We start from the raw sequence: 26,563 nt of genomic DNA, 5'->3' as shown, positions 1-26,563 counted from the left end.
TGCACTCTGCTCCCACTAATGTGACATTAAATGTGCATGTCCTGATGACCGAGGGCAACAAGGTAATCAACTCAATATAGTATATTATATTGTATATATCAATACAATAGATGTGTTTGCGGGCATCATGTCCACTCTCAGTGTGACACAGATTTCAACTCTTTTTTCTGTCTCTTTTTTCAGACAGAAAAATAGGGAAACAATGCCTCAACAGCTTGGCAAAGAAATGTGTAAGACTCTGGGCCTCAGTCCTCTGCAAGCCCAGTCAACATGCTCAGCTCTCTGAGATGTGCATTGTGTGGGTTTTTGTCTTGTCTTGTGCTATGGAGCAGAAGCAGTCCCATCCTATCCTGACATCACACAGTACTGTCCTGTCTTGAATGGGAGATGAGCGACTGCGGAAAGGAAAGTGAGAGCCAGTGAGAAGAAGAGCCGGATGGCAACAAAGGAATGGGAGCGCGATTTATAATGAATAGTGTAAAATAGAAGGAAAAAAATGAACCGAGCATTTTTTAAGGAGAGAAGACAGGGAGAAGGCAGGAGCAGTGATTGTTTGTATGAGATAGCTTCAGGGAGAAACTGCAGTAAGTGTTACAGCTCCAAACACAGAGATGTGGACTCACAAGAAGGACTCAGAGGCCGAGCAGTTGAAAGCAATTAATCATTTACTCGGTGAGTGCTCAAAGCTGAGTTCGGCAACAGGTAATCAGTCAAACAGGGCAAACTAAATGAGCAAGAGACAGGCAGGCAGAACCGCGAACAAGCTGTGGTCAGGAACAGGCACTAGACGATCTGGCAGATAATTGGCAAGAAAGGGCTAGTACTGTATGCAGGGGAGACAATGAGGGACTTTGCAGGGACATACTGAGGGCAACTACGGGACAGGTGGGAAACAGCGAGTATCTGAAATGACAGTAGAGGTTAATGACAGTAAATGCAGAAAAAGCAGCAAAAATGTACAAAATTAATAAACACAAGTAGACATTGTGACAGTAAGAGAACGGAGGACTGAGTCACAGTCACAGAGTCAGAGTGAATCACTGTGTTTTCATTGAGATCCTTTTATTTCAAACTGCTAAACTAATTGGATTATGTCTATAAGTGGATCACAGGCCAAACCTTTACTAAATCTCTGATAATCCGAGGTGCTGCTTAAACAGTATATATCTTGAATATTTCAAGCCTCTGGGATGGGGGGTTGTTTTAGCAAAAATCCAAGGTTGGCAATGTGACATGACACCAAGGACTCACTGTGCTATTGAAAACTGTATTAAAAGACATATAGCTCCCGCATTCACATTCACAATGCCTGTTTGCATGTAATGCATGACTTAGAGCACCTGTCATCGTGTCTGTTCTGGCAAAAATTTCAGCTCCATAGACAGAGAGAGAGCAGAGGTGTAATTACCATTAGTCATTTGTTTAAAGTTCACAGAAAATAAAGATATCCATTAAATTAGAACACAACACAGGCTGACTTTTCTGGGTAGCTATTTCTAACCTTTCTCCTGTTGTGTTCCCGACTGGTAATTCTCACATTAACCTCCTGATTTCATAGCGATACAATCAAATGGGAGTGTCTCAGTGTCTTGTGGGATGTGTGTTGTGGTACCTGTCAACCAAACCCAGGTGCAGGCTTGAGAAAGGTAACTACCCTGCCTGACGTGTGTCACTCGTTTCTCATTCAAGCCCTCTGCTCCGCTCAGCTTACAGCAGAAAATTGACGAAACTGGTGCCAAGAAGAAGAAATATCACAAACAAACACACATACGTTTTGCTGCTGTACTTTACATATCCAATTGATGCCTAATGTTCAAAGTCTGCACCATTAATTTATTCTAAAAGTAGGTTGATACTTCTTAACCACAAATCTAAAAACAAAAATCAGTCCAACTCATGAGACCTGAAGGCAAAATTCTCCAACAGGATTTTAATTAGTATGGGGATGTGATACAATTGAATAAACAGCAGCTGTGGGGTTGGGGAGGGATGATACAGACTCATTTGCTTTGGTTTCAGCGGATGCCGTGAAAGTGAGAACTCTGTATTTAAATTATGAAAGTAGTCTTGTGTATCTTTTACTTATTGAATCATGGCAAATGGGGATAAGCAAAGAGGAGACAAGGCTGAGAAGGTTCAACTGAGGCTAAGAGTTATCAGAGACATGTGAGGCTTCAGAGCTGAGACTCTTGACGAGTGAACAAAATAACACCAGCACAGCATAAAGGGAGCACTAGCCCCTTAGTCTCTCCTAACACTTGTACTGTAGAGACAAAATGGTATCTACAAATAAGATTTAAAAAGTGGTCATGTGAATTTTGTTTGGATTGTGACCCTCAGTTGTGTTTATAGTTACCATCCGGAACCATAGTGGCTATTTAACTATAGTCTAGGATGAGAGATCACCTAATCTGCAAAGACATTAGGGCTGCAACTAACCATTATTTTTCATTGTCAATTAGTCTATTATTTTCTCGAATAATGCATTAGTTGTTTGTGCTATAGCATCAGAAAATGGCAAAACATTCTCGATCAGTGTTTCCCAAAGCCCAAGGTGACACCCTCAAATGTCTTGTTCTGTCCACAGCCCAAATATATTCAGTTTACCTTCAGAGAGGATTAAAGAAATCAGACTTTTTCTTTCCTAAATAAATTATAGAAGCTGATTAATCGATTATCAAAATGTAAAAAGTTGATAATTAATTGATAAATCATTGCAGCTCTGAGAGGCATGAACTTTCCAGTGGATTAAACCAGTTTACTCATGTGGAGGCATGAAAGATAGATCACAAGATCAGGCCAATGGAATCTCATCCAAAATGTACGTGTCAGACTGATCAAACACCACTTTGATGGTCTATCCCATGTTACATACCATTCAAATAAAATGACATGTTTCATACAGTCAAAAGCCGGTTTGGATCCAATTCACAGACTTCTTGACATCTTGACTTGCACCTTTACTTTTGTGCATCAGACCGCCTTATGGCACCCTCTCCTGTTATACAATATATGTACTATATATAGGAAAGAATAACACCATTTAGTTTACATATAATTAAATTATCACTCATGATACACATAAGGCTACTGTATGAACTGAAATTGCTGTATATCGGAATATTACAGGGCCTGGAAGGATAAAAAGAAATGTATGCATAATTAAATAATTTCTGTTCTTGTATGAATAATTTGTGCACGCAATTCAGCAATTTGTACTCTCAATTAAAATCATGTCATATATTTTCCTTCATTTCCTCTTTTAGAGAGCAGCAAATGTCTTAGATGATGCAAAAGACATGTATGAAGCTGAGTTTTTATCAAATAAATGAAATATACAGATCAAGTTTTTACAGCAATATGGTCTGTTATCCTGTTTTTCTATATGTTCAATGGATTTAAATATCACAACTTTGTGTTCAAGCAGCAGCCAAAACCACAAGGCATGAAGGTGATAAGTTGTGCGAGAGCATGAATTATTAAATCTTGTGCACAATATATTTATCTTTACTCTAAGTCACCTTCCTGGTTATGTAGATCATATATAAGGCATGTGGTGATATAAATTATTGAACATATACAAGTAAGTGCGTAATTGGCTTTTACATAACCCCAAATCCTCTTTGGTAAATCTATATTGGAGACTAGTGACTAAGATGTCCCCTATTTGCAGACTTGTAGTGCCCTTAGAAAATGCCATTATGTCCACATAATGAAGGTTCACGAGTTAACATTTACATAACTCACTGTGCAGGATTTCGTGAGGATTAAAGGCAGTCTTTGTCGGCTGTCTCTGGCTATTTAAGAATCTATTCAATGTTCCTTTTAAAAGTGGCTTCCTTCAGAGTTGAAAAGGTCACTCAATGGAAATTAAAAATTCTGCTCAAATTTGTGTGGGTAAAGACGTTAATTTTAATTTCTTCTGTCCTCTTTGTGAATGCATTATGTGCTAAAACATGTCTTACCGAGATGAGCCTTCCTGTGGAGTTAATGTGTACTCATTTGACTTTGATGAGATCTCATCTTGAACAGTGCAGTAACAAATCAAAAAAACTGCGATATCAAATAGCAATGAAATTAGGCTAAATGGTTTTACAATGCTGTTTTGCAAGGTTTTATTTTCACATTTCCCTCTTTGTTGCCTATAAGACAAGCTGTAAGGAAATCACAGTATTACTCTATTTGCAGCGTAGGAGACAAACAAGTATTGTTGCAGAGTAACTGTCATACATTATAAACTGTGGAGTCTGACAAATATATTCCATGTGAATAAATTAAAAGATTTGCTTCTCATTACTTTACTTACTACTTACTATTTAATGTGTTTAAAAACAAAGAAGACAGGACAGTTATATAATGGTAAGAGTGAAGTAAGATGTTACATACCTTGAAAAATGATTTTCTTTTTGTACTACAGGATTTTATATTTATATTTTAAATCCTTCCCACTGAGAATAGTTTCCCTTTTAGTAAAGACTTGAAAGAAAAGAGGTAGTGCCCTTCATTAGACTATGCAACATACTCTCATTTACTATTTTATTAAGCTAAAACTAGTGCAGTCTAATGCAAGAGCCCTGCAATAAATCCTACTTTCACTGAGGTTGTAATGTTCAGTTTTCATTTAAACTGTTGCAGAATGGTCTTGGTTTAATTTATGGTTGTTTCAGAGGCTGTATTTTACAGTGCTGTTGAATTGTCTTGTTTTATACTGGGAGATGTTTCCAGAAATAAAAAGACATTTAATATACATCTCTTAGTATTGACCTTCTGTGGCCCACCACATTAATCCTGATCGGCCCACACAGTTTACTATAAATTTGTCAAAGCTGCAAAAACATGTCCACATTTATGAGGTCACATGACATGAAAACACAATATCCACTAGAGTCAGGGGACAAAAAGGCAACCTTTGGTGCAAAATTATGTACAGGAACTAAGAAAACAGACAAATTCTAAAAAGCTTACGTGTAGAAGATTGTAGAACGAGTAAACGTTATCCAGACCTCAGGTTCCCCATCCTTGCTAAATTTAAATTGATCCAAAAAAGAAAGTTTTGAGAGAGAGAGAGTCTGAACACTTAGGTTTCACATAGAACAAAGCCAAAGCTGAACCTCCATAAATAAAAAATTGCCCGCCAGATGAAAAGAAACAATTCTTTTTTAAATTATTTATTCAACACTGTTTATGTGATTTATTTTTAGTGAGGTCAAATGTTCATTAATTATGTAGGATCCCTAATTATCAATTATTTTTCATGACATGAGCCCAGTGGGCAGAGTGAATTTTTGCTCAGAAAGTTTTGTATGTGAATTATTCAGTATTTAATAAAAAATACAAACTGAATGGAAAGTGCAAATATTGACACAAATATTGACAGTTCATTTGTGAACTGTCAGGTAGTAGCTCCGCCCACTCACGAGCTCTATCCTGCTGCGTCACAGCGTAAACACCTGCCGCCATGAGGAGAAATTCTGAAGGAATTATGTGTTTGCGTTTTTCTCCTTGCTGCTACCGGACTTTGCTTTTTCTTTATTTTTGGATGCCTCAAGTTTTCCTGTTTTGGCAGTTACTCTGCGAGATGCTGGAAGTCCCTGCTTCACTACATTAAGGCAAGTAACGGTAGCTTAGGCTATTCGGTGCTGTTGGCTATCATGTAGCCTACCTTGTGAGTGGATACTTTGGCTGTGTGCTCAGCTCAGGCCGTGGACCTATAACTAGTTCAGGGTTTTATTTCAGGGTTCAGGACCCCAGAATGAGCGCCGAACCTTGAAGCCCGTTTTCGTAGTGGACAAACCGTGTAAATGCATCGTCACGTGATGCGCTGGGGCCCAAAAATACTTTTTCCCATAAGCTAACATTGTGAAAGAAGCATCTGTAAAATGGTGAATACATTTTTTTTAGCGTCATAACCCCCGAGAAATGACTCGTTTCACTGTCAGAATTTGAGCCATTCGGTCCAATAACATTTGGAAAGTCTAGTAGAGCCGCATGATTAAATTATTTTATCCCCATGCAAGTTAGCCGGGCGCTAAACCGGAAGTTAGCCGGCTCGGTCGGCGGAAGTCTGTAGTGCGCATGCTCTATGGGCCGCGCCATTTTGGCTTCATGCGCCACTGAGCAGCTTTCATTGAAATGAATGGGACTTCGCCTCCATGGCTGTGTTTAGGTATAATTATAACGTCCTTGGCTCAGTTGTTGTTTGTTTGGCAGCTAGTTGTAATGGCACTGGGGCCACTTGTTGTTTTAACGTTGTCGTACAATGCTAATATTGGCTGCTAATTTCTGCTGGATGCTAGCTACTCGGGTTGACTACCATTCACATTTGAACCAATACCGTTATCCAACAGTACCTTTTATCAGTACTTTAATCTCTCTGTAATAACAAAAAAAGTAATTTGAGGTCTAACCAGTCAATCAGAGACAATATATCATGAGACATATTTCCAGTAAAAATGCACATCACACGTCAGTCAGTCTTTCTAAGTTTTATTTCAGTAGCATCTTGCTGCACTGCATATAGATCTGTTAAGTAAAATACTTTTTAATGCAAACTGCTACATTTAGCTTTTCCTGCTCATCAACTTAGTGCTATAAGAATAAATATAAAACACCAAGTTGTATATGTGCTGCCCTCTTCTTGCAAGCAACGTCTCCACTAGTGGTGGCGGTATTTTAAACCGATTGGGAATTTTTTGACCCCTTCAGCTTGCTGTAGTGGCTCATCATTACAGTGCTACAGCAGCAGATTGAACTATTTGTGTGAAGTCAGCAGTTATAATTTAGTTACCAAAGCATATGAAGTATGTGAATTAAATTGTATCGTTTGTAAATATACTTTTACTGAGCTAGCAGACTGAGTGGATGTTATTTGACATCGGTACGGGAATGAAAGAAAGCATGCTGTAATATTTTCTCGTTGACAGTATGCAGTTCACATACAATTGGTTTCATACCGTGTTTGCGGACATACTAATAAAGATTCATTTTCCTCGACTAAACAGCCTATTGGTAAGGAATTTCAGACACTGGCTGAGTTTTGGGGAGACTTCTCACTCTGCCTCTCTCTCTTTATCGATACTGTAAAGATGCGCACTAAGGTATTGAAATATGGAACCGATTGATACAATTTAAACTACTACTCGGGAGTACCAACGTAATTCAATTGGGTACCCTTAAAAGTACAACCCTAGTAGCTAACTTCTTACCTTTTTATATGCAACCCTTTTACCAGAAAAAGATGTCGTCAGTGTTCGTTTCTGCAAACCACAATGATGTTTCTTTAGGTTCAGTTTTCTATTTCATGTTGTGACAATGCTGTGCTCATGGTCAGGTATGGTTAAGGCACAAAGATCATGTTCATGTTTTTTGTGTGTAACATATCCGGTTTTGTCGCCACAAACATGGCTGGAAATTGTCCCTAGTTTTAAAATTATTCAGGGTTGTCAGCCTTATCACTTGTAAATCTACCACCATCATATGATGTGAACTTGATATAGCAAATTATCATTGTGGTACGTAGCCTATGACGGGTACAAATGCGAACTATCAGTTGTTTGCAGAAACATTAGCTGCTAACAGTTTGTCTTGGTGACTGGGTTGATCTACATTGACATTAACTGGGAGTTAGCCTACAAATTCTGTTTTTTGTCTAATTTATGCATTCTGATGCTTTCATTATGTTTATTCATGTGGTAAACAGTACATTGGCCCTTTGGATAGAAACATGACTGGTCGCATTTTCTCTCCACACTTCATTTTCAGAGCTATGTTTCTACCCAAAGCAATGTGTTTGTGTGACAGCTTGCCTTACTGTTCCTTATATCATAATTACATCTACACTGCTGAGCTCCTGTTCTTACGCTGCTGCCTCGCTCAGCTGCACTCCTTGTCAACCTGAAGCTTATATCCATGTAGTGATGGTCATCTGCTGCTTATCAACACTACATAACATTTCATGTGGAGAGGCTGTCTGCTCTAAGCCATGACTTGTTGTGATTCTGATATGCTTAAGTGAATCATTATTGGCTGCAGAGCTGGTGTGTTTTGGCCTGCTGCTGCATATCAGATGGATTTCAGGCCTTAGATTTATCCAGCTCACTTCACTGGATCGTATATTCCCAAAAATGGTTGGATGTGGTTTGTTTATCATTGTCACTTCCCAGTCTATGCTGTGCTAAGCTTGGTGTTTGTTTATGGGTAGTGACTGGATAGTTAGACTGGATGTCAAATTTCTACTTATTATTTATTTTGTATTCACACTACAAACCAGTTCTTAGAGTTGGCTGGCTGAACTAATGTTAAGTTATGACCATTCTTAGTTTTCCCCAGAAAAGTCATTAGAGGAGGCTGTAAATATTCAACAGCATCTAAACTTTTAAAAATAATTTTCATTCATGCTTAAAATTACTGCAATCAGTATTCAGAACAAAACAGTGTTGCGATGATGATAATGAGTTTAAAGATGTAGTAATATTTTACCAGCACAAAATGTCTCTGATGTTTCTAAAGAAGGAACTATTAATGAAAAGAAATTACTTAAACCTTGCTGGCCTCACACAAATGGGCACATTAAGTGAATTACATGATATTTAGGGCTGCAGTGGTTGTTTCTTGTAAATTTTGGTTGGAAAAATAAGTGCATTTCAAGCAAGTCTTTGAATGGTGAGCTGTGTCAGAATGTTATCACATGTTCTGACTTGAAAAGAGGGCTTTGGAGCAAAATAAATAAATGAATGAATGAGTGGATAGCTAAAAAGAAAGCTTCCGAAGTTGCACTGAAACAGAAGTTGGTTGTTGGTTGCTGGTTTGAGTGGGCTGAATGCCTGGCTGGGTGTCTGCCTTGTACAGTGGCCAGCAGCCATGTCTGTAAAATGTATAGCATTCTTTGTTGATTTGCCTGCTCTCTGTGTCTGAGGTTTCAGTGAAACAAATTGATCAAATGGCAATTCATCACACACCAGTAATTACAGTAATCGATAGCTTCCTTTTGCTATGGGGTTTCAACCCATTATGCCCTCACAAATGTCATGCATATTGTATTTAACTAAGAAGAAAAAAATTAAATTGAAATGAGTTCTGTTGTAACATTACGTAACAGGAACAGCCCAGAAGTTAGGATTGTTATACATAATAAAAACTTCTGTTTTTGCATCATTTTGAAGGGGACAGAGTGTTTACTTGAGGCAAGAACTATTTTTGACAACGATTTCTTGCCTAATCTCCATATTTAAAATTCCGTTAGAAGGATATTTTGGTGGCACAAACATCTTATAGCCTAAACATGTTTTCAAAAGAGTGACGAGACTATAATTTTGAAGTGTTATCTGTGCTGGGATGAAAAGACATTTATATCTCGACAATAGTGTCACTTACTTGTGCACTTATTTGGTTAAACCGCAAAGAAAAATGTCGACATTTTTTTTTCTCTAAAAGCATTTGATAATCAAGTTTTCATAACTGATATGTATGAATATAAATATGAAAAGCTAAATGAAATAATGCTAAGAGCACTATTTCCTGCCACACATTAAAAAATGACCAAGGCAATTCATTCTGAACTGACACTAAACTGACTACTTTCAGCTGTGTTGTGCTCCTCCACTGCTCAATCCGATGTGACAACATCATTTGATTGTACCTACATCTGAGATTTTTGCTGCACACTTTCACCCCTGCTCCTCTGAGTTGACTTCCGTTTTTTGAGTGCCATGAAATGAGATTTGAAGATGATATACTGTATGAGATGAATGCTCTGACAGGGACAGGAACAGGGACAGGACTGCAGACATTCCTCCTTGCCTGACAGCCAGGCAGTGGCATAATGTGGCTTGAAATACAGTACAGCCTACTTTATTTTCAGGAGGCTCAGCTCATGCTGCCAAGTCCACATATTTTCACCCGAATATCATGAAACCATAGTAACCTCAGTTGCACTGTGATGCTTCCTGGGTGCTGAGTGTTGCTTTAGACAGATTGTAGATTAGATAGAAGATGAACCATGGAGGTGGCATAGAGTGTAAATTATTGATTTTATCAGCAAGAATTTGGGTAAAATGTTTCCATGGGAATGTCTGTATCATTCTGTGGAAGTTTAATATTCATTCATATTAATATTATTTATTTTCTTAAAAAAAGAAAATCAATTCTACCAATCCTGTAACTTCCCTTTACAGTGCAGTTTAGCTTGTTTTCAGTAATTTCGTAGGAAATGGGTTTAGCAGCTTGGAACAAGGCAAGAAAAGCAAATGGAAAATTAGTTTTAATTCAATGTAACAATCTCAAAACAAGATGTGTTGACAAGTGGAATGATATCAACCTACTTCCAGACTTTTAATGTTTAATGAGTAACTGGATGAGATTGTTAGATTTTAATCTCTTATAAGGGTGCCGTGATCAGGCAGGAGTGTTATGATTGTTCACCGATATCTCTGGAAGCAGTATTGGCTGATACCAAGCACTTTAACATGTTGAGGAACTCAATGACTATATTCATTTTTACTCGATTTAAAGAAACAGGTTAAAAACAAAACTGAAAAGTTATCAGTAAAGATACTAAATGAGACAGAATTTAGTGACACCTTTGGTCTCAGTTGTCTCATTCTTTGTACTGGGGTCTTTGTGCCCTGACACCACCACTCTACCACTTGGTCACTTCTTGCATCTAGTTACTTTTATCTCTCACTCTGACAGAAGTTTGCTAAAATTATGCAAATTGTCTGTTCCTTTTGAACAGAAACTCATAGTCCTGCTGTGTGTTAAGCTCTGCTGTAAGCTATTGGCTCAGTTAGCTGCTAGCTCCCTGTTACTCTGACTCTGCTGCTCACCGACTGCTAACAGCTAACTAGCTCTCCTCCTGCTGATGTCAATGCAAATTTTGCAGTGCCCTCTTGGTTTAACCAGCTTGTCATACTTGTGAGCAAGATGTTTGTTACCGTTTGGGGATGTGAGGGGATTCATATTTTTTTTGCTGTACTCGTGCTCGGTTCAGTTCAGTCATTTTCTCAGTTATAGTCTATTTGTCCCAAATACAGTTTCATTGACGCATGAGGTAATTGGACGCCTTAAATTTTAAGCCCTGCAACGCTACGGCCTTTTAGCGGGACATCATTTGATCAGCTTATATAGAGACCACCAATTAAACTATTTTAAACAAATATTGGCCGATAATGATTGGCGGCTGATCAATTGAAGCAACCTTACTATTCTGAGCATTTGCTACTTGTGTTTGTCATATGTGATATGGCAAACTGAATGTTTTAAAGTTTTGTAGTTGGATACATCCGGAAGTGCCAATGTCACCTTGAGCTTTAGTAAATTCTACTGGGCAATTTCTCTATTTTTTTAAACGCTTGACTGAAAATAATCAGCAGACTGATCTTGATGCAATAATTGTTAGTTGCAGCCCTGAAGTGAAGTATTCTGTACATTAAAATAAATTTAAAAAGATCCACTCATGACAGAAGGGGGTCTTTCTACACATATACTGTATATCTGCCAATACTGACAGAAACGTGAACTCATAATTATAATTATATCACATACTCATAGTAAATATACCCATAAATCATATTTTTGGTAAAGTTTGGTGTTGGTGTAGAGCTTATAGCAATGATGCCATGTTAAAATATGTTACCATCAATCTACATCATCAACTCTCTCTTTCGTGAATGTGTATATAACTCATCTACATGTTGTGCAGTCAAGTATAACATCTTACGCTGCAGCTCTGCTCCCTCTGACAGATTATGATCTACTGTTATATTGTGATGAAAAGAGCAATGCTTAGATTTCAAGTTGATGTCATGCTGGAGGGCTTACACAGTGGCTGTTCAGCATTTTCTCTGCAGTAATTCTGCTTTTATCTCAGCAGAAACAGGACAAATTCATTAGGGCTGTTGCCTGTAATGTGGTTTCTACATGACTCCTCTTCACAGCGCAGCTAATGAGTGTGAACAAAAGAAGTGATACATAGGACTATGGGGGGAGAGGCAGTGTGGCCTGATTGCGGTATTAGAGGAAAGGTCATGAGGTCATCAACATTAACATTGTGATCATTTTTAGCATGAATATGTCAAGTAAATTAGTGTGTTAATTGTTAATCTTGCAAACACAGAGTTGTGTCAGCTTGACAATGGTGTTCAAGGAAAGGTCACAGTGTATATTTACATCCTCATGTTCCACTATTAATCCAAATATGACAGCATTCGGAGTTTGACATGGATCATGTAAACAGCATACTCGGGGCTGATATTCACATTTTCTGATTATAGGTACCAGTGATTTTTCTGTCAGATTGCAGATAAAGTAAACTAAAATGTGCTACTTTGGCTTCGATGCAGCATCCTCTCACACAATGTCCTGCCTACAACAATATCTGATGGGTAACACGTCACAATTGACAGCCTACAAACATTAAAATAATCTGAATCAGCAAAGTAACTAGTTACAGAATGTGTCAAATAAAATGGAAAGGAAGTATAAAGTAGCTGAAAATGGAAGTATTCAAGTAAAGTACCTCAAAATTGTACCTAAAGTAATATTCTCAAAGATTTTCATGTAAATAAATATCTGTTAAGTCACTATCTATCACTGAATGAGGTAACACAATGATGATTGAGCCTATGGCCCACTGATGAAAGCCATTGCATTTGCTGTAATACCAAAGATGTACACTGGGTGTTGGTGGCGACTTTACTGGAAAATATCACAAGTGGCGCACAGTTAGTGACGCGTTCACCCAGCAGTGGTTGGACGGCCAGAGAGAGTAGGCGGTTTGCATCATAATGACCGGAATAATTAGCCTGATATTAGACAATGAATAAGTATTTAATAGGGATGGGCTGATGGCTGACAGCCATGGACTACTAACCCCTGACCATCCTAACATTGTGATTTAAAAGGCTCCCCACCGGAGAGCACAATCAAGTGGTGTGTCCTCTCAGAGCTGCTGTAGGGCATGCGTTGTTGTTGTTAGTGATATGTGGGGAGAGAAAATGAGAAGAAGCATGTTGCTGCTCAGTGCACTAACATTACGTCTCCATGTCCTGTTTATTATTTTCTTATTAAACCAGCTCAGCTAGGCGAACCCAAGACACTTGGTTAAATTTGTGGCAGCAAAGTTTTTTTCGCCCGCGGACCTCTTTTTCTCTCATTTGTGCCATTTGCATACACAGTTTTCTGAGCTTAGCTTCCTTGGCTAGTCGGCCAACGTTGTTTTATGCATATGAGGTTGAACAAAGCTAAGTTACAGTCATGTGGTTCGGAGACGAGGCCGCTTTTAAACCTGGCACATGTCTGTGGTAATGGGAGAAAGTTTGTGAGACAGTTGGAGATTCATGTCAGAGCAATGGTGGGAAACAGCGGCGGCTACAGTGGTGAGCTAATACGCAACTGCTGCCTTAGGACAACATTTAGGAGACACGCTGCCTCAAATTCATAAACATCAATGTTTTTGTCCATCACGATGTTTCACTGTAGACATTGTCATGTGCCAATTCGGCAGACATCGCCGAACCCTATTATGTACATAACGTTACTTTTATAGCAACCATTTTTTATTCAGTAAATACTAAGTGTTATAATTACTGTCTCAGAAGACATCATTCTCTTTTTGCTTTCATGTGGTGTTGTTATGGAGGCGTGGCAAAGCTGCCAACTGCCAACTGACTGACGTCACAGGCAACACTGGATCTCTGGGAAACAGTGAGGCTCTAAAAAACACCTGCAATTGCTGCTTTGGGAAATCTTTGAGATTGCCACTTTAAGATCAGTACTGGAGTAAATTGTACTTAGGTTTATTCCATCGCTGGTTGTTAAACACAATGAGTTTAATTTTTACTGCAAATGAGTATTGGTACCAAATATTGGTTTTCAGTCTCCTTGATTTCTAATAATTGGCATCAGCCCTGAAAAGCCATATCAGTCAACCCCTAGTTTGGATATTCAGATGTTAGGCCTTATCCAGAATGCAGGTTTTTCCAATAAAGACATGGTGGATAAGCTAATATTATTTGGGTTTTAGGAGCATTCTTTGAACATGTATACAGTGCATTAGGAATATGCATTTTAATTAGGGTTTTTATAGCAGTTTGTGACTCATGGCCTCTTTTAGTTTTTACAGTCAGCTCTGTGTTGCCTAGCCAGCTGTTTGCATGGCAGGGGTAGAGATTCATTCACATTAAGAGCCATTTGACTTTATTAGCCATGTAAACAGATTAATGTCTTTTTTTGGAATAAGGACAAAAACGGGAATATTTTTGTGCATGTTAACATAGTCAGTGCCACCGGATTTGATTGCCTGGACTATTTAGGTACATCTAGCTTAAACTAATGACCTTCAGGAACAACCCTGAGATAATTTTTACCCGGATGAAGCTTATTATGTTTAATTGAAACTGTTTAACAGAGGTGTCCTGGCAATGGGAAAGGAGTCAAATGCCTCAATCAAAAACACACATATACACACAAATTTTGGTGTAAAAGTGGTAGTTGATCGAGTTTATTGTAAAACCTATGACATTTTGAGCATTTCACCATACTAAATACCATTCTTCCTCGAATTGTCTTCGCGATTTGGTGCTTTTTACTGTACGCTCCTCTTTAATTATTCTTCCATATTAATTTTTACTTGTATTTAAAGACCCCAATTGGTCATTAATAAGAAATGTCTCTAAAGACCAGATGCACTCTATGAAATCTGTGACCAATTTGTATTATCTACAGTATAACAGAAATTTAATTTATTTTGGCTCAAGCTTCTTCTTCTTCTTAAGCTGGCACTCTGCTGTTGTCGCTGTTGCCACTTGATTGGGTACACCTGTCTAGGACTGGAAAGGATTTGCCTCCATGACTGCCTCCAAGATTCAACATGGGACATTTTTGGACCCAACTGACTTGACAGCATCACAGAGTTTGTGCAGATTTTTTCCCCCTGATATTCAACCTGCAAATACAGTATATTCCGATCTCATCTGAAGGTTGCTTTGTTGTGTTAGGGGACTCGCCACTCTATTCTATCACAGCTACTACCAGCCTGGAAATTTGACACTAGACGTGATCAATAGATTTATGGATTCATGAGGTTACCTGACTATCTGAAATGGAGATTTGTCATGTCAGTCAAGTTTCCAACTCTTTAGCTATGCATTTCTTTTGTAATTACATGCTAGCACTATTATGGGCCTTTTCCCCTATCTTTATTCAAGAGTGTGGGCTTTCAATTTGAATGCATGACTTATTGATTTCACGTTTAGATTTTATAATGCTTTCCCTCAAAGCCCTGCCTGCACTTGAATTTTCTCTGCTTCTGCTCAAACTGTATGCTTACACTCAAACTGTTGCTTGCATAGATTTCCAGTGCCGAAGCTTGAACTGTTGTCCTTGCACTCAGGCATTTCTGTGAACTAGAATGCCAATTTGTAGTGCAAATCTAAGCATTAGCAGGGGCTGTTTGAGTGTGAGGGCGGGGTTTCAGGTAAAGCATTAAATCTGAAAGTGACCACACTCTTGAACAAAGATAGGAAAAAAGCCCCATATACTATCTTCTTGCTCTAGCCTGTCAGAAGTGGAACTCAGCATGGTCCTCTGCTGCTGTAGCCCTTCTGGACACAATCTGTGTCACAAGCACCTTTTTCTGTGCTTGTGGCCTTCAAGTGTCTAGCTTGAAATCATCTGGCCATTCTTCCATGTTTGTCATCGACAAGTCTTTTTTTGCTCACTGAGCTGCTAGCTGACTGTATGTTTTTGTGTAAATCTCATTCCCTGTAAAAAATAGACATATGTTATACTTATTGCAATAAAATCCCAAGAGGCTGAAGGCGTAGAGACTGAAACCACCTACATCTGGAACAAATTCATAGTCACTGACTTGATGTATCTCACCTTAGTTGAACACTAGTTGAATCCCCTGACAATGTCTTTATTTTATATTTCAGATTCAGTGATTTATTGTTTAGAGGAGTTGCCTGTTGTTTGCATTGAGAATCAGTTTTGAAGTGTTCTTAATCAAGGGGCCACAGTTGTTATACCCACTGTGTGCGTGTGTGTGGCGCTGTGTGTTCGTGTCTAGAGATCTCAAAAGAGTCAGACCTGCCTCTGCACATTTTGTGCAAGCAGTAAGGGTTTCAGAGATCTGGATAATTGGAGACTTTGTCCTTAAGGGTGAAGCTGACATGTATGTGACATTTTTTAAGGGGACTGAAGCAGCACCCTGAGCAGAAACGCATCAGAGGGCCACGGTTAGCACCACCAGCACACAGAAAATTGACATGTTGGCTGAGCAACCAGTTGAGGATCAGAGCATCTAATAGGGGCAGAAACCAGCAATTATTTTCATTATCAGTTATTTTTCAGTCTCTTTACTCGATTAATTGATCACTGGTTTTGTTTATACATATCAAATAATTGTATTTTCAACGTAAATTTTTTTTTATTTTACTTGTGAAATACAGCCACTTCTTAATTGCTCTTCTTACAAACACATGACTACACCCAACTTCCCCAGCCACTCCTCAACAAGGTTGCCGTATTTGATGCACTGGGAGTAAGAAAGGGGCTGGAAGAGGTTAGGGCTATTTTTTCACAGACTGAATAAGTAAGTGCACTTTAAATCTCCTTTGGATAGTGTGGGTGCACTCAGTTAACACATTCATTTAGTATTTGTTATGGCCTTGAACAAAAGTTCACCTAATGCATTAACTATTATACCTTAAGAGGGTGTGAAAGCAGAGAACCCGTATTAGTCCCTACTAGATATAGTTATTGTAAGTGCATTACCATACACTCAGAACATTAACACTGCCCTTACTGATAATATATTTGATTTCCCATTGAGATGGACCTTCAGTACGTGTGATAATGAGAAGTTGGGTACTCATTATATTAATATATATGTATATATATATATATATATATATATATATGTATGTATGTATGTATGTATGTATGTATGTATATATATATATATATATATATATATATATATATATATATATATATATATATATATATATATATATATATATATATAATATATCATTAGACAGTTATTTAATGATAAAATTTTGGCATGGCTTCCTTTATGTACATTCTACACAAATTCACCAAGAGCTTTCATCGCCATTAGTCATTTCTGTACAATGCAGCAGCTGTACATTGAGCGCTTTATTTGTTACATGTGCTCTTGAGCTCAATGATATTCATCATAAGATGCACAGATATGCAGCTGATCCATCTGTCTAAAACATCATGTTGACCTCCTGTCTTGATACTATATTCATATATACCTAAAATGTTAAAAAAGGAAATACCAACCTTGGCGTTGGGGTGCAGAATGGTTGGAACACAAACCATGTAGCCACAATGTTCCAAGTTCAGAAAGCTAGACCAAGGTTATCAAATTTATTCCTAGCCCCCATGATGCCTTGCGCAAGATATGGGCGTGACTTCCATCCTCAAGGAACCTATAATTTATGGTATCCTTGTCCTATCCTGTCACTTAACCGGAATCTGCATTTTGCTTTTTTTCCCCCCGCATTTTAAAGGCTAATGCCAAAGTCCTTATAGGCACGTATTGCCACTTGGCAGCAATCTTGACAACTCCCCCAGGCAGTTACTTCAGGCTAACAAGACCAGGCTCCTATTTAAATGAATGGGGAGAGAGTCATAACTTCACTTTCAATGGTCACTGGGACATAAACACTACATGTGTAACATCACCAGACAAATCTTATAACAACTGACTTTGCCCCAAAATAAGATTTAAAACACCTTTGTTCCACAAATTATACTTCTTCTGCACATGCGTACTGATTCACAACATCAACTTCTTTTATGGCTCAATACAAAGTGCAGCCATCAGCTCATCCCACCAGAGCACATGGACAAATCTGAGTTTGTAATCGTGTGTATGAGCAGAATATTTTCCTCTTCCATGCTTACAGTATAAGAAGTCTGTCTGCAACCGTGCCAAATCAGTTGTTTTTGGTGTGGGTCTCAACTGTGCTTTCCCATTAATAACACAACACGATTGGCTGATATCTTTATGGTTCAGCTATGATAAAGTATTCATTTGACTTGTGGTGGGAAGGGGCAGGATATGTGTCATACAAGAGCCATCTCTATTCAAAATGCTATGAGTGGTTTGTGTCCTCTTTAATGTTGTTGCTAATGCTTCTAAAGCCTTGAAAGTGCTGCGGAGGCTTCAATTGTTATGATACTTGTGCTAGTTCCGCCGAGCACAGGAAGTATCACCCATAATAAGTTTCACTAATAATTACCTGTAAATCTCAGGAACCTCCCAAGGAAACTCTTGTAGAGTAAGAGTAAAAATATAAGACCTGTAACTTCTGTGAGGTGAAGAGATCCTATGTGATTGCGAAGATGTTCTGAGGGTATATGAGCACACTCTAATGCATTCAATGCATAACTATTGTAAAACATCTCTGAAATCAGAACTCTGGCTGTCTTTCATTAAAGCAATTGGGACATTATATATTTGCCAAACAACAGTCAAATTTGCAGAGCATGTGCATGTGTGTGCAAAGAGAAAAAATGTTAAGAGAAGAATATTCTTTCATCCCGTACTGGAGGTGCCAACTATACACGTGGGGTCTATTTCCATGAAAATAGAAACTGAAAAATGATCCTGAGTTGTTGCTCTAAAAAACTCTGTCAGTCATCATTAATTTCTATACTGCAGAGTCTTGTTTGAGTTATAATTGTTGTACTGCTGAATAAATCCTTTCCACACATTTTTTCGCACATTGTCTGCAAGTAAGAATTTGGAATCATGAGTGCAGATTTATCATGTTGACTCTTTGCTCTCAGCAGTATTTCTTGCTTGCAGTCACAGCTTTCTATAGCAACCAAGCACTCCTTTGAAATATGGAGGTTAGGGATAGACCATTGATTCAGTGTATTCGCTTAATTAGCCTACTGCCTCATACCAAACCCTTAATAAAATATCCAGGGACTTATAGTCAGAGGTTCCAAATAACTTTCAAATGCAGCTTTGCCCTGTTTAAAAGCAGGATTTTTTTTTTTTTTTTCACAGCAACGTAATGGGATTCTCATTTAGAGAAGGATCAGTGTTAGGGCAGTTTGACAGATGTTTCATTCAAAAAAAGCTGTTATGTCAAGGTGATTCCATATTCAATACCATCTGTTTTTGAACTCAGATACATCTGGAGAAAATCTGGGGGGATCAATTCTTGATGTATTCTATTTTACCACAAGCCTTGATCTGGGGCAAGTACCTGGTTATGCAAAATGACTATAGTAAGCATCAGATTTCCTGAGGATTATGTGGCTTGAATCACTTCTGGCTTTATGTGTTTCCACATTGGTGGGGAGATGGTTGAAAAACAACACTTAACCTCAACCTTGAAAACACTGACTGGCAGGCTGACATAAAGATGAGTGTTTTGAAGGGAAAAAATCTGGCAGAATTTAGTTTAACATGTGCTTACTAATGTGAAACGCTAAGCTATACGAAACTCCACTTTGCAAGCTGCAGTGACAAAATAGATTTTTTTGTGTTACTCAAATGACAAACACCATGACTGAATGTGAATCGATAATATAGACAACATTGAAGAGAATGGGACAACTCCAAATGTAGTATTTCTGTTAACTTGCTCTGATGTGTCATAGCAGAAATTTTCAAAACTATTGTATTTAGAGGGCGTTAAGGAATATGTTTGGTAGTTGTTTGCTATTTTCACTTGCAACAAAACCCGTAAATGGCCAACAGTGGCCGACAATGATTCTTGTGTTGTATGTGATATAGCTAACTCTGTGCCACAAATTTCCACTGTTTCCCCAAAAATAATTGAAAAACACATTAACGAGAGTTGTACTGTGTTGTTTCTGCATTATAATGAACATTGGCACTGCAGTATATCATGAGTTAATCACCATCTTGCTAGTAAATACTCAGCAGTGTACCAAATGAGTATTTATCTATGCCTGAAAATGGTCCCCAAGAAATGCACTTTTTACTCCTTGAGTAATGTTTGCTAAAAAACTTTAGTGACCAGCTGTTTGAGTAAATTATTTAGCCTTACTAAGGCTAAATAATTTACTTAGAAAATTACCCTACTATTTATACTATATTTATTCGCGTACATAATTTTGAATATGAGCAATAATAATATGATGATAAACTTTATTTATACAACACTTTGCAGAAAGAAATTACAAGGTGTTTTGCACAGTACAAACAGATCAGACAATCAAAATAATGCAGACATACAATGGAATAAGATACTTAACAATAATATGAGATAAAAGCAATGATTATAATAATAATAATAATGATAATAATAATAATAATAATTAAACCGAAAAGCCATTTTAAAAATAAAACATTGGTCTAGCATTAATGAAAAGCTTTTTAAAAAACATAGCCAGGACAACAGAATTGCCAGTACAGCCCTGCATGTGGATCTGAGGCTGCAGCTATTCAGCCATATTCCTGGTAGCTAGAACATGAAACGCTCTGAAGGTAATCAGCCAAAGGTGAGAATCAACTAAAATGCACTGTTAGCCAATGAAGAGAGGCTAAAAAAATGGCTGTGACCTTGTCTTTTAGTATTTATTAAAAGCAGCTGTGTTTGTCCCAACTGAAGTCGTGAGAAATGCTGAATACTTTGCATAACAGTAATCTGATATGATGATAATGATATTAAAGCCTTCTTGAGAAAAAATACCTGATTTTTGAGATGTTAAATGGGAAATGGACTACCTCTTCTGGTCAGAAGACCTGTAACGCCCCATATAAAGCATTACGTAAAGTGTTTCTGGTTGAGATTGAGAAAACATATTTGTTTATATTTGGCGGACCCTGCCACCTTTCTAACTTTTAACAGTGCTCTGGAGAACTTATTTTCCTCTGAGAACAGCTTGTTTATTCAATTATGGGAAAGATAAATATTTCTGAGTTTGTATAATAACCTCATTAAAATTGTAAATAGTAAAATTTTGAGTTTGACTTTCTTCTGCAAAACTACATAGTTCCCCTCTAAACTATCTGGACTAGATCACTGATCCTGCTTTTGATTGCGATGATCAAATTGAAAGGTCATTTCGATTAATTTTCAATTTAAATTGAAATATGGACACTTAAAGCCATACACAGGTAACAAGCAACCCCATGTCAGGCTCTGATAAGTGTTCGAAGGTATTTTTGAAATGTGACTCCTACTCCACCTGCCACTCTATGCTGCAACTTTGCTCTGCCCAGCTCCAGCTAAATCAGTGTTTATTATTTGTACTTACAGCATTAATGTCTTTGGGTCAAATCCTTTCATATGAAATCTTTTCTATTTATATATGATTCCTTTAATATCACCCTGGCTCTGTATGGCTTTCATACAGTCGCTCCAGTTTCTTCTAGTATTCCAAATTAACAAAGCTCTGGTATAATGCAGACTCTGCAGGTTATAGACATATGCTCCAGCTCACCTCTGACTTTAGATATTTACATCATGAAATATTTATTTACATTTATTAACTGCTCGTAATGCACCTCTGTGTTCATGCATACTGAAATTAATGATAATCAGCTCTAGTCAAGATATTTGGTAGTGTTTTAAAGGGATAGTTCGGATTTTTTGACATGAAGTTGTATGACATCCTCACCATCAGTGTCGTGCATCAGCAGTGACTTTTCCCCCACTGCGTCCTGTGAGCCGAGGTCTGTCCCGCTGTTGTTGCTGAAGAAAGTAGTTACGGCTAGTTTTGCGGGCCACGAAGATAAAGCGTTTTGCTTCAAAAAACAATATCCGTTCAAAAGAGTAAAACATTTGCATCACAAAATCGTTTACGACAAAAAAGTCAGACCTCACGATCACCTGGCACTATTTCCCCTCCCTTCGTATCACTGCGCGCTTCCGCCTGTTGACACACGGCACCGCTCCGTCAGCTGTTTCACGGTGTTTACATGCTCGGATGGTAAACGTAAATATGTCTGACTACGAAACGAGTGATGAAGACATTCCTTTTACCACAGAGCCAAAGGGATATCTTTATGAACCCGAATACACGGACACCGAGCTTCGTCAAATGGAGTTAGAACGGGCAGAGAGAGAGGAGAGAGACAGAGAAGCGGTCCAAGCTGAAGTTGGACCTGTACAGACAGTACATAGTTGCTGACAATAATAATAACAGCCATCATATAAAAAGGCACCATCTTTAGCTTGTAGATAGTTGTTCTTACCTGGGGTCGTGGCACAGCAGCGCTCTTCAAAACATGTTTCTTCCTCTTTCCTGGGCGTGTAGGAACATAATCGTCCTTGCTGAAGTGTGCACTACACACACAAAGCTTTTTCACCCTTGGCAGTCTCGCTTCAATGTTCAAGCCTATGGCAAGAAGCCAAAGTTGCCTAATAGCAATGTCCGTGACAGGAAAGCGATGAAATATATACGGCGACTTGATGTGATCTTTGTTGTTGCAACCCGGATAATCGCAAATCCGCACCATTTTTATATATCCTCTTGTCTAATAATCTCGCTAGTACTCATGTTAGCTCTCACGTTAGCTCTCACGTTAGCTCTCACGTTAGCTCTCTCGCACATCCGAGCATGTAAACACCGTGAAACAGCTGACGGAGCGGTGCCGTGTGTCAACAGGCGGAAGCGCGCAGTGATACGAAGGGAGGGGAAATAGTGCCAGGTGATCGTGAGGTCTGACTTTTTTGTCGTAAACGATTTTGTGATGCAAATGTTTTACTCTTTTGAACGGATATTGTTTTTTGAAGCAAAACGCTTTATCTTCGTGGCCCCGCAAACTAGCCGTAACTACTTTCTTCAGCAACAACAGCGGGACAGACCTCAGCTCACAGGACGCAGTGGGGGAAAAGTCACTGCTGATGCACGACACTGATGGTGAGGATGTCATACAACTTCATGTCAAAAAATCCGAACTATCCCTTTAAGTGTCAGAGCACCAAAAAATGTATTTCCAGCCAGAAATCTCAACAACCCTATCATACCCCTGCAGCTCTATTATAGTCATAAGACAGAAATTGCACAATACTACAATGGTGTTTTTTTTTTACCTTCTTGTTTTTGAACCACTATCTAAAGCTGTATTGATGTAGTTAGTTGTTTCAAATACCACTTATTTCTTTTTTTTTTTTTTTTTTTTACCACCATTGTCTTCCACACAGCATTCCTCTTGGGAATTTTCACCACCATCTTAGATGCTGTTCCGTTACTGTGACAACTCAAGGGACCTTTAAAGAGAGGTCGTCTCTTTAATGGCTGAGGTACTTCAGCGTGGCAACAAAAAAACGGAGGGGAATGCATTGTACGCATTGTAGTCGCATATTGTTTCCTTTACACAGGACACAACAGAAGTACGAGTGATATGCAAGTGTGTGCAAACAAGCTACACTTATAGGATTTGCACCTATTTATAGAAATAACTTTAATGTCTAAGGGCTGCTTGAGGCCAAGTTGGTTCCATTTTAGATCCTTTGTTCCCTCTTGGACCCCTCTCTGCTGCTCGGAAATTAGTCATTCACATTACAAATTGTGCTACATATTACCATGTGCCGAGGGGAAGTGAAGGATGGTATCTTGAAACTATATAGCTGGGTCTGAAGTAGAGGAGGTATGTTAGAGATGAGAAAACCTGAAAACCCAATAACACCATTTTATTCTTTTTGCTGATCTATATTCGTGTAACCCAATAATCTTGGTATCCATGTGTGAAGGCGCTAGCTGACTGGCTCAGTTTAACAGGCTTCGCAGCAGGCATTTGGGTGTGGGTCAGATGCCTGCAGGCTGCTAATGATTAATGAATTCCTTCACTGTCATTCTGGGACTATGGTCGCACAGACAGAAGCTGTCTGTCAGTCTCAGCCTGCTCATCTCGCAGCAGAATTAGCTCAAAATATGCTCTCAAGGTTCCTTGCCGGAAGAAATTAGGAAATCAAAGACAAAATACAGGATGGTGTTTAATTGAAGAACAACACTCATCGCTGATTACTGGGATAAAAATAAGCTGAGGCTGTTTGTGTCTCATATTCTCTTGAAAATCAAGCATCAGTGCTTTGATTCTGTGACTGCTGGTTGTGAATTTGGATTTTACTTTGCTTCTATTCATTTGCCATATGAGTGAATATTAATTATAGTTTTTTAAGGAATGGGTTGGGTATATCAACACTGGAACATTCCTTCTAGGGTTTCACGATATTGGAAATTTGATTGGCAATTGATTATTTTTGATATTGTTTCTTTTCTGCAGTATGTATTGGAATATGAAACAATACAAGAATTTCCTGCAGATAACTTGAATACTCTATTTTTAAAGATTAATGAGGATGGTTTTATAGGGGAGTACCACAGAAGGCCTTGCTTTGTTTTAGAGTTGTTTCCATTCTGATACCAGTATTGGAAATGCCTCTGATACTGCAGAAAATGCAGGTATCTGTATCGTGAGAGTCTACGAAACTGTGCACTGATCCGATACCACGTAATTTAGAAACAGGACCCTGCTACTTCCCAGTTAGCTATGTTAGCTTTGCCTAAAGTTACACACCAGAAATCAATTCTTCTTCGCTGCTCTAAAAGCCAACACGGGAAGTTGCACTATGCTACCCCTGGCAACTACTGTTTTTAGAACAGCGAAGAAGAAGTTGACTTCACATAAGTCAGATGGAGCTAGCAACATGTCAGCTATCTGACAATATTACACTCCTGATAACCCCACCAGTAAAACGGTGACATGTTCAGTATGCAAGGCTGTAATTCCGAGGGGTGGCAAGAGTTTTGCCAATTGCCAAGTGTTTTATACTGTTGAATTTAAAAATTTTACTTTTAAGTTTTAAAGGAATTAATTATTCATATATTTATTTAAGTTGCAGTACTGTTTTAAACTGTTCTATTGAAAAAATGGCTGCACTTTAACAGTTTTTAAAGGAATTCTTATTTATTACTAGATTTCTTTATTTGTTCTTTTTCGGGTTATGACTGACTGTAAAAATAGATAATAAAAGAATGTTGTATGGCTATCGTTCTCTGCATGTGTTTGTTCATATTTTACAAAGGGTTTTACCTGAGCCAGGTCATACAACAATGATAGCAACCATATCACATCCATACAGGGTTAGTAGTATATACAGCTGTTGAAAGAAAAAAATATATATATTTTTTTAACACACACTGGTATCGGATCGGTACTCTGGTATCGGCCCATACCCAAAGCCCAGGTATGGGAATCGGTATTGGGAAGGAAAAATTGGTATCGGAACATCTCTACTTTGTTGGATAAATTAATCAGGAATGATAGTGATTGTGATGACTGTGACACAAGTACCAAACTCCCATGTATCCGAGAACCCTAAGACTGGAGTAAAAAATATAATATTAGACAGACTGTAGATTATTCATGGAAAATGACAACCGTGTGAGTTTTGATTTTGTATCAAGCAGCAAAAAAGTTGTAGTATGAAGTGTTGCCTTACTTGACATTGCACATCCTGCGAAGTGACTATTGCTCATCGCATGTGTGATATCAATGCAGAAACGATATGCCATGCAGCCCTACTTCCCTTCCGATGAACTTCCACTGGGGACAAAATCCACATTCCTTGTTCTTTGCAAAACTGTTTGCAAAACTATTAAAAGTTTATTTGAAGGTAATATGATGCTTCAGCTGTTTTGAATTCTTCAAATCAACTCGAGATCCTACTTCTCCAAAAGAAGTCCAGTACAAAATGAAACTATCCCTTCACTGTTCTGTAGCTTAGCGTAGAAACACTGTCTGGGGAAACAGAGAGAATTTAATACTTTAAAGACTGTAACTTTGGTTGATACTCACTTGATATGACGTGACTCGGACAACTTAATTTTAACTTCAGATAAACTTTGGAATAGATATTTGCACAGAACAAGGACTGTGTACTTCCCCCCCCATCGCTCACAAAGGGAGCTCATTAAGAAAGGAATTACTTGCTGGACAGTATGAACAGAATGAATTATTACTGCAAGCAAAATCAGTTTCAATGTTCATTTGGGCAGCTGACTATTGATTTAAGACAGACTTGAAAAATTGTGGCCCTATCATTTCATCACCACACAGGTTCATACAGTCAATCAGTTCTTAAATAAGCAATTATAGAAAATGATTGAAACATTTTCCAAACGTTTGGATAGCAGCATAATGGCAGATTAAATGTGTCAATGTCAAGCCTGTTCGAAAGTGTAATGTAATGTAATTATTGCTGCCACTAAGTGCAATTACAAAAGACCAAACGTTAAACTATCCACCGTCAATTAACACAAACTTAAACTAAAATAATTATAAAAAGCCACTCCACAGTCTGTTACATCAGGCTGAGAAACTTACCACTTGTATATCATCGTGATCACTTTGATCACATGGAAAGTATCTTACAACAGGCCTACAACTGATTGTTCATTCAAGTGTTTCTTGTCAAATGCAAGATATATGATGCAACAGAATGGTATGTTTTTCCACTGATTAGCAATTACTTTCACAAGTGGTGAAGAAAACATAAATAGCACTGTAAACACGTTTGTTAATTACATAACACCT

At 38.2% G+C, this 26,563-nt stretch overlaps 1 protein-coding gene across 1 annotated transcript in view; it reads left to right on the top strand.

The window, feature by feature from the left end:
- Positions 1–5,342: 5,342 nt before the first annotated feature.
- Positions 5,343–26,563, top strand: part of luzp2 (leucine zipper protein 2) — a 261,556-nt gene continuing 240,335 nt past the window's right edge. Inside the window, exons 1-2 of the mRNA XM_073463820.1 lie at positions 5,343–5,349; positions 5,464–5,609. Coding sequence (XP_073319921.1) covers positions 5,343–5,349; positions 5,464–5,609 — 153 coding nt within the window. The remainder of the gene's footprint in view (positions 5,350–5,463; positions 5,610–26,563) is intronic.

This window comes from Pagrus major, chromosome 4, assembly GCF_040436345.1.
Source record: "Pagrus major chromosome 4, Pma_NU_1.0".
NCBI classification, from domain to species: Eukaryota; Metazoa; Chordata; class Actinopteri; order Spariformes; family Sparidae; genus Pagrus; species Pagrus major.
This window is presented reverse-complemented; position numbering and strand designations above follow the sequence as displayed.